This window comes from Pteropus alecto, unplaced genomic scaffold (assembly GCF_000325575.1).
Source record: "Pteropus alecto unplaced genomic scaffold, ASM32557v1 scaffold269, whole genome shotgun sequence".
In the NCBI taxonomy this organism is placed as follows: Eukaryota; Metazoa; Chordata; class Mammalia; order Chiroptera; family Pteropodidae; genus Pteropus; species Pteropus alecto.
In genome coordinates, this window is record NW_006443566.1 from 163,469 (window position 1) to 173,617 (window position 10,149).

Here is a 10,149-nt window from a genome sequence, read left to right on the forward strand (position 1 = left end):
GAAAGAGGCCTGGAAGGCAGTATATAAAAATGCCCTATTCTGATGTGAAGCCAGCCTTAGCTACTCCATGGTGTTTGAGCCTGTCAGGAATCAGGAAATGGATTTGGGAGAGCATCATAAGTGGGGTGGTATAAGTGGAAGGTATAGAGAATTTTAGAAAGGAACTGAGGACCTACTACCTCTCCTGCTTACTTGCTGGGTGTCCTTCATTTATATACATTCAATCAATATTTATTGAACACTGAGGATATAATAGTGAACAAAATGAACAAATTCTTTGCCCTCATGGAGCTTATGTTCTAGTGTGAGAAACAGTTAAATACGTAAGTAATGCTGTGAAAGAAGTAAAACATTGTAAAGAGAGAAGATGACCAGGGTGGGAGCTGATTAGAAAGTTCTTCAAGGCAATGCCATTTGAACAAGAATCTCTCATATGAAGATCTAGAGGGAGCACCTCAGCCTGAAAGAATAGCAAGTATTTCCTGAGGTGGGAACCAGTTTAGTGTGTTTAAGAAACAGGAAGAAAGCTTGTGGGCTGGAGCAGTGGATGTCGGGGGAAAGCATGGTGATGATGGGAGATGAGATTTTAAAAGGTCACATTGGATTTGACGTTATGTATGATTAAGAAATGGATTCTATTCTAAGCACAGTAACAAGCAAGCGAATAGTGCTATGACCTGATATTCTTTAAAAAAAAAAATGACCTTGTGTAGAAAATGTTCCATGAGAAGCTGAAGTAATAGGCTAGTTATTCTTTTATAATGGCCCAGATGAATGATGCTGGTGACTGACTACAGCAGCAGTGACGGGTGGTGGAAAGTTGGCAGATCCGGGACATAGTTTTGATGGTAAAGCCCACAGGCAGTGATGATAGACTGAGTGTGGAGAATAAAGAAAGAGAAGAATCAATGATAACTCCAGGTTTTCGGCATGGGAAACTAGGTGGATTGTGCTGCCGTTAACAAGAATGGGGACAATTGCGATAAGAATGGGTTTAGGGAGGGGAGTAGGGAATCAAGAATTCTGTTTAGACATAAGAATGATTTATCTTTCAGATAACCAGTGGATGTGCTGGTCATTGGCATTTAGGTAGCATTTAATGCCATGGGGTCAGAGTGATCACTGCAGGAAAAACTTGATAGAAAATGGCTGAAGGTCAAGCCCTAGGTGCTGCAACCATTAGAAGTCAGCAGAAAGAGGCGGTGCCAGCAAATAAGGCAGCGAATGACATGCCAGTGAGGGGGAAATACCAGGGGTGTTCAGTGTTCTGGAAGTCAGGTGAACAAAGTACTTAAAGAAACAGAGTGATTGGCCGTGTCACATGCTGCAAGATATCAGATTAGATGAGGACCTTGGACTTGACAAGATAGTTTCAATGGGGCGGTGGGAACAAAGGCCTAATGAGAGTAATTTGAAGAAAGAATGTGAGATAATAAAGTGGAAACAGCTTGTGTAGATAACTGTACAATTTTGCTTTGAAAGAATGGTGAAACTGGGTGGCTGCTAGAAGAGCACGTGGCCTGGAGGGCCAGTCGGTTGGTTGGTTAGTTAATAGGATGGACAATAATTTTGGCAGGCTTTTAAGCTGATCGGTATGATCCAAGAGAGAGGGCATGTGATCCTTCATGAATGAGAAGGGATGGGATCCCATGATCTGGCTAGGAAAGGGGATGGCCTGAGGTAGCAGCAGAGGTAGGTCATCCCTTGTAACAGGAGTGAAGGCAGAGCATGAGGATACATCTGCAGGGAAGTTGGTAAATCTGTTAGTGGGATTGTCAGTAGTTCTTGCCAGCTTGCTTCTGTTATTTTCTCAACATAAAACTAGATGACAGATGAGAGATAAGAGTTTTAAAATGAAGGACTAAAACAGTCTTCTCAGGCAGTGAAAAAGGAAATCTCTAGGAAAGTGTGGACTTGGGGAGCAAGACAAAGTGCCCACATGAGTTTCATGAGCATACATGTAAAATGGAACCAGTGTCCATAGTTGTATACTATTTATCCAACTCCCTGTAGCTGCTTGTTAACAGACATGGAACAGCCAGATTAATTGTTTAACCTGGAGTTCACTTTCTTTACAATAAAATAGGAAGGATACTGGTTTGGGGGAGCTAATTTTAAGAACTAACTGAAAAATTAAGGCAAGAACTTGGGCATAATATTTGAGTAGGACTTTATAATTTACAGTTCTGTCACAGATCTTGGGCTTACATACCACTGTCCTTATGGATAGAATTTACAAAGCTCAACTTTGAGAGGTGGGGGAAGTTTACTAATATTAAACCTATGGGGGAAATTGTTGATTCGGCTCTTTATATATTGTCAGCTGATATTTATGCCATATAGTTTCCTTGCAAAAACATAGAAGTACTACCAGAAAAGAATATACTATGATCTCTCTCCTTGAATTTCAGAGGCAAGTGCAAAAACCTGTGACGGTGTACAATGCGCCTTTGAGGAACTTGTTGAAAAGATCATTCAGACACCCGGACTGTGGGAAAGTGAGAACCAGAATAAAGGAGTGAAACTGTCATACAAGGAGGAAGGCCATGGAGGAGCCTGTGGAGGTTATTGTTCTCTGTTATAAACTCTGGGAAACGCCACCTCTTGCATATTTGATCAGATAGTGACATCTTTCTGTATATGAACTCTTTACTGCTATTTTAGGGACCTTGCGGTTTGCACATACTTGTTTCGTATCATGGCAGTAAATATTTGCAAGAAATTCCACTCACCGGCTTTCCCAGGTAAAATGTTCTGGTATGCATGCACAGTTTGCAATCTGCAGTTTTTTATGTAACATAAAATAGGTGTACCTTTATGAGTACATTTGATTTTATGATTTACATGTATCATGTGATTTAAAAAAAAATCCACCTATCTAGTATATGCCAATAACAAACTCTACTTTTGGTCTCCTTTTTTGCTTAAATACTCCTATCAATTACTGAATCAATTTGTATGTAGAACTCCTAGAACCACTGGGAGATATACAGGTATCATCAAACCTGGCAGATTTCTTCAAGAATAACAAAGCATGATTCCACAGCTTTCCTAGGATGTTCGCTGACAGATTCTCTTTTACTACTAAGCAAAATTCTCTTTACAGGATGTAGTCCAGGCCAATTTATAATTAAATCTATTTGTTCTGATGATGCTTCTAAAATAGCATTGATATGTTAAAGAAGTTTGGTCTTTTTAATTTACTTCAATGAGTAGCTGAGTTGCTTAACTAGAGTTTTAATTCTGTGATATGTACATTGGATTCATGATCCTTTGTTCAGTGTTTTTAGTTATGTTCAACAGAATGGCAATAAGGTTTCCTGTTTTGGTTACGGAAGGACACTAATAGTGTATTTATGTGGCTCATGTTAGTACTTACCACTTTTAAAAACAACACCTTGTTTCATAAATGTTGGTGGTGTTTGTCCAGGTACCTCAATTAGCTTACGTATCGTTTATGAATATCTATCTTATGACTTCCGTAAATGGCTTATATGATACTCAAAAACCTATGTCTGTGTTTTGAGGGTTGGGAAAAAAAGAACACTAAATGACAATTTGAGAAAGGCATATTGCTTCCAGATTTTGATGTGTTTGGGAAAATGCTGTTGCAATGAAAACTTGGTAATTTACTGTAACAGTAGTCAATAATTTATCAAAACCACCTTGTACAGACTAATAAATCTTTTCCACAGTATTCAGTTTTCTAACCTCTTGTTGTTGTATATTGAATATTTTTTCACTCATATGTTATTTAATTTACATTGATCTCTGCTATTTAAGCCCCCAAATAAGTAATCTGTCTTCTAGGCAGGTCTCTATAATACCCTCAGTAAGATTCCGATATAATTTCTTGGCAGTTTGTTTTCTATATACACTTACAGATGATAAACATTTTTATGGGTCACCTATGCAATACACGTGATAATGGATTTACTTCAAGTTGGGTTCTTTGTGAAATGTCCATCTTCGCATGAGAAAACCTTACATTCTACTTGGCTCACACTTTAGTTAGACATGTGATTGAAAGTTTTATTCAGTATGTATGTTTTTACCAAGTATAAAACATTTACTACTTTAATGTTGAGGAAAGGTAGCCAACACGTCTACTTCCAATTTGTGTTACGTTAAAACTATAAGTTTGTATGTTTATGTAGTGTCTTTATTGCAAGAAATTTCTGTTTATTGCTTTTTGCTCCTTAGGCTATATAATAACCTTTCTGTGTCTTGATTTGGTCTGAATTTGGATACATATGAGTCACTTAATTCAGCGATAAAAGCTAATTTTGTTTGACTTATATTGTAACCTTTTATAGAGTTTTTGAATAAATATAGCCTGCTTTCCTGAAATGCATTTGTGCAGGAAGTATTATACATTTATTTCCCTATTATTCTCATCAGCTGGGGAACATCTGAATATAGTGTTTTTCAAGTTCTATTATATTTTATGGTTTTCACTTTACTATTTTGTTGCAGGCTTATTGTTTCTTAGTGGAGGTTTTCTACGTGAAGTAGTTGCAATATCCAGATTACCCAGTTAAATAACTGAGGATTTTGTTCATTTTTTCTTTTCCAGTCATTCGAAGTAATTTTAAAGTGCCTTTTGCAGATGGTGCAGATTAAAACAATTAGGATATAGTGATTTGAATTCTAGGAGTGCCGGTATAGACCTAAACAAACAGATATTCAATTTATATTAAAAGTAATAGTTAGCATTAATTGAAAACTTCTTGGTGTGAGGTGCTGTTCTAAGTGCTGGATTATCTCATGAAACCTCACAGCAACCTTAAGAGATTGTTGTTACTGCTATTATATCCAGTTTAAAGATGAGGATAATGAAATATTAGTAGATTAGGTAACTTCCCAAAGATCACATAGCTAATCAGTGATGGAGCTGGATTCCAGTCAAGGCATCCTCACTGCTGAGTCCATGTAACCACTTCTCCCTTCGCTGTGGCTAGTTACTAGCTCTTAGTATTAACACAGCATTGTTGAGTGTTCCCATTTCTTGATCGCTCTTTTTTATGTATGATACTATTTCAGATTTTTGGTTATAGAGTAAATCTCATCAGTGTAAGCCAACCATGTGAATCATTTGACCTAAAAGTTAAGGTAGTGCAGTAGGTTGTCCGTTACTTCTTTAACCTTCTCAGGGAGGAATGAGAATCTCTACTTAGAGTAGTACAAAGTTGGGCACCTTAACTTCCTATTTGTAATTGGACTTGAGAAAAGAAATTAAACCTAGAAACAGTCTTTTGTTCAAAATCAAAATCTGGGGGTATTTTCTTTTCAAGTACCTAATTGCCATCTACAGATTCACACTTGGTGTTGACTTCTAATTGAGTGCAGTGGAATTGGACTCGATTTTGATTCACTGTAGTTTGCATACTTAAGAAATATACATGATTCTGTACAAAGTGTGGGACTGGCCCCATGCTCATAAAAAAGATCCTTCTTATACTACTGCTTATTCTACCTGTGGGATGGCACAGATCTACCTCATTGCCGTAATATCTTTAAATACAGTTTAGTGATTATTTTTCTGATTTTTCAAGTGAACTGGGATAATCCTGTAGGTACTCTAAACTGTAGGTCCTCTCAGGATTCAGGCATTATGCTTCTATGTTTTGGGGTCCATTTCAACAGTCATACTTAGGAAGTTTTTTTGTTTTTCATGTATTTTCCCTATTGAGTATGGAGTAAAAGTATTTAGTCAGTTTTCAGAAGACATTTTACAAGTTCTGACACAAGCTATGCTGAGATTAATCAACTATTGACTTCATCTAGGAATGTTGAAAGAAAATAGAAAGAGATTGGCTAAGTCAAGTCTTGGAGCTAAAGAATATAGATTTACCCAGGAATCTGATTATTTTTTCTTCCAAAATGGAAACATCTTGGAGGTTGGAGGGAAAAAATAAGGTAGTCAATTTCTGTTACATTAAAGGGGTTTAAATTTTACTATTTGTTGCTAGTTTTTTGTTTCATATTTAGAAACCAGTGATATTTCCGATTGTGTGTAAAATTTGCTTAAGTGCCCTTTAGTTAAAGCTGTTTCGTATACACGCACACTTCCAATAGCAATGTGGGGTCCTGTTCTTGGTCCTGCGCCCTTACCATCTCTCTCACACAAACGTTTTCTTTTTTTATTAACCTGATGAGCAACAAATTATGTAACTTGAGTTGTATTTCTTTGAATACTAACGAATTGAGCACTTTAAATCTGTTATTAGCTATTTCTATTATTTTTTAAAATTATTCATGTACACTGTGGTTGCCCATCCAGCATCCACTCCTCTCACAGTACCACCCACTTATTCTTTGGCAAACAGCCCCCCATCATCACACATGTGGTTTGGATGGGATTTTCACACCTCCAGCTCTGGAGTTAGCCCTGCTGTCTTTAAACAGTGCCACACCCGCCACTCTCACCTCACCTCCCTACACAATAAATGGTTCAGGGAAAGGCACCTGACCCAGATCAGGTCACTTAGATGCAAGGTGGTTGCTGAGGCTTCCTCGGGAGCTGCTGCCAAAGACACCTTCTTGGAAATAGTGTGGTGTAACGATTCGCCTTCTGAACTTGCTGCAGCTAATTTTTCTAACATAAAGGAGTCAGCCTGAAGGCAATACCAACGAAGTAAGAGGGAGTCCAGCTTGGAGCCCTGATGCAGTCTGGAACCTCTGGATCAAACTGGACCTGAAGTCAGACTACTACTTGACATTTCACTTATGTGAGACAATAAATTCCTTTTTTGCTTAAGCCAGTTTGAGTTGGATTTTCTTTTTTTTCTTAAAACCAAATGTGCGCTATGGGAATGTATGTGTTCTGATTTGTGTCGATGATTACCACTTGAAAAGCCATTACTCTTAACCCAATATTTTAATGAGATTACCGTCATGTATTTCTTTTTGTGGATATATACATATAAAGTGTTAACGTCATGGATGTGATTTTAAGGACTCCTTGTTTTACAGGATCCTTTATTGCCCCCGTCACCCGACCTCTCACTCTTCCCCTCTCCCTCCTGGGGTAATCATTGTTACGACCTGGCATGTGTACCCTTCCTGCATTTCTCCATGCTCCTTTAGTCATATGTATATATACACTAAATATGTATATATACACTATTTTATTTATTTTACAAAAATGGGATCATCGTATATTCATCTCTGCATGTCGCTGTTCTTATCTAACAATAGATTGTGAAGGTCCCTCCAAGCCAACAAAGATGCATCCACTGTTAAGCCTTGTTTCTAAACTGTTTATTTCTTTACTTTGTTTATGATTTTTTTTTCCTTAAAAGCTATTTTTTAATATGTTATACTTTCACGATTCCCCAACTCTTAGATTGTACGTATAATCTCCTTAACCTCATCTGAGACTTTTGCTTTATTTTTTCTTTTTAAATCTTTAATAACTTTGAATTCACTTTTGCTTGTGACACAAGATAGGGAGCAGTCTCATTCTCCATGTGTATAGCCAGTTGTGCCAGCAACACACATTAAATAAACTTTCTATCCCACTGAGCTAAAGTACCACTTCTGTCCTAGTAGATTCCCACAACTACTGGATCTACCTTGGGGCCTTGTATTTTATGGCCTCTTAACCCTGGAAGGTAATGTATTTGAGTGTAACTGGTTTTCTTTAATCCTGTGTATTTCATTTACACTTTAAAAAACATTCGTAGAAGGTTTCTGCAGGTGTGACTGCTGCAGAGGCCTGCCGAGACAGTTTCGATGATAGTGGCTCTATAATATGTTTGTGGCTGGTAGGGTAGTCCTTTCTCACTCTTTTTTAATTTGTTTTTTACATATAAATCTTAAAGATCACTTTATCCTTTGCCCATTTTTCCTTTTTGTGGTTTCTTTTTTAAATAAAGAGTTCTTTGTAAGCTATAATATGGATACTAACCCTTTGTCTTTAAAATATATTGCTGAAGTCTTCACCCAACCAGTAACTTATCGTTCGAATTGTTTGAAATAGTGCATAATTAACAATTTTTTCAACCAAAAATTTCATTATTTTGATCAGTTTTTAAAAACTGGAATTCTCTTTGGAATCACATGATATTTCTATATTAATTATGTGAAAACCAATAATTTATTGCTAGGATTTGCCATTAGGAAATGAGATATCTGTCTATTCAGATTTTATACTGTTTTTTAAATTTATAGTTTTCTTTGCATAGGTCATGAACCTTCTGTTTAAAAATTATTCCTAGGATTTCTTTTTTCCTTTGTGTCAAAAGAATTTCTCATTTCAGAATCTACATAGGTATTGCTAATAAGAAAAAGCTGTTGACTTTTCTGTCCTGTTAGCTGCCTAATCAATTTGGTACTTAGGTTTAAACTAGGATTTCTTTTGTGTTCTAGGTAATATAGCAAAAATGTAATTGATAATTTATTTTTATTTTTTAATTAGAGTTGGCATTCAGTGTTCTATTAGTTTCAGGTGTATGGCATACCATACCATACCATATAATTTGTAATTTGTAAATAAATATTTATTTAGAGGAAATTGCAGCCATCTTTTTTCTGATACCATTTTGAATCTTTCCTGGCAAAGTGGTTAGAGGAAACCTCCCGTTTCACACCTGCTGTTAAGGTCTACACACCTCATCTTGCCATTGAAGCAACTCAAGTGCAGTTCCTCGGCCAGCGAGCTCACATCCTCTCTGCCTATGTCCAAGGCCAGGCTCCTTAGATTTCCATGGGCCAAGCTCTCCCTAGGATCCACCACTTTCTACTTTTTTCATATGTAGTCATAGACTGGGCTGTTGTTTCTGTTGTTGCTAACTTCATGTTTTTGCGAGATTCACAGTTGGGAAGATTCTTTTTTACATGCTGGAATGCTTAATTTTAAAAAATGGGTATTGCTTGCTTGTTGCGGGTTTCCTAGAAATCAGTATAGCATAACAGTTAATAGTGTGGCCTTTTGGAATCAGTGAGCTCAGATCCCAGTTCAATTATTTTACTGCTGTATGTATGATCTTGGAGCAGTTACTTAACCCATTTGGGTTTCAGTTTGTTCATACTGAAAATGAGATAACAGTAGTAACAACTTCATAGGATTGTTGTGGGCGTTAAGTGAATTAGAGAGTGTAAACCTTGATGTAGTGCATCTAAATAAGTGTTAGCTCTCAGTATTAGCATCTCTTCTTGATTTTTCTGTTGTTCCTTAAGTCAATCTTTATAATTCACATAGAGGGAAAAAATGCTTTTTTTTTTTTTCTTTTGGGACTTAATTTTTTTCTGGAACAAAATTGGATATACTCATTTGAAAACTTGTCTTTCTAAGGTTGTATAGTTTATCATTTTGTGTGTATATATGTATTTTCCTTCATTCTTTTGCAAGCAGTTTGTGGTCTTTTTTAACAGACAAAAAGGTAGTCTAGAACAGTGAACTGGAAATAAGCGATGTAGTGATTTCTAAGTAGAGTAGATAAATGCAAATGAAGTCCACTGAGAATTCTGCCAGATTCCCTCCATTGTGAAGACCTGGGTATTGACAGCTGGCCTCACCTCAAGCTACACAGCATCCTTGTGTCTCGGCAGTCTGAAGTCTACACATGCCACAGGTGCTCCAAGCATTCAGCTGGCCATGTCAGGAAGCAGTATAGTCTCCTGACCACAGATATTTCTCCTTTTAAAATTTGTGTTCCTTTAGCCGTATTTTCTTGACTAGAAATTTTAAGCTAGTTAAATATTATTCCCGTGTGTCACACTCATACCACCTTTTTTTTATGTTAAGCACACAACCAACATTTCTCTAAACACTGATCTTGTAGTGCTAGATAGAGGACATACCCATGTATATTTATAGACATGCCTGCTTACACGTACCTCTTGCATGGTTCACTTTTCATTACTATAAATATGATTAAACCACTCTTACAAAATGACTTACGTTACAATACCAGTGGAACTACCAAACCACAAACCTACTAAGAAAATGTAAAAATTTATTTGCATTCTTTTCATCCTCAGGTGGTATTTCACTACGGATGTATAGTCAGTGTTCAAATTATTTGAATAATTTTTTTCTAATAGATAATTTTTGTTATCTATTAGATATAAGTTCATTTGTTTTGCTTGTATTTCATTGTAGGGTTTACTTTTTTCATCCCTTATATTTAATCTTTGGAATAA

The 10,149-nt window shown here is 36.6% G+C and overlaps 1 protein-coding gene across 1 annotated transcript in view; it reads left to right on the top strand.

The window, feature by feature from the left end:
- Positions 1-4,350, top strand: part of RAB18 (RAB18, member RAS oncogene family) — a 28,584-nt gene extending 24,234 nt beyond the window's left edge. Inside the window, exon 7 of the mRNA XM_006924166.3 lies at positions 2,412-4,350. Coding sequence (XP_006924228.1) covers positions 2,412-2,584 — 173 coding nt within the window. The 3' untranslated portion in view covers positions 2,585-4,350. The remainder of the gene's footprint in view (positions 1-2,411) is intronic.
- Positions 4,351-10,149: the final 5,799 nt, after the last annotated feature.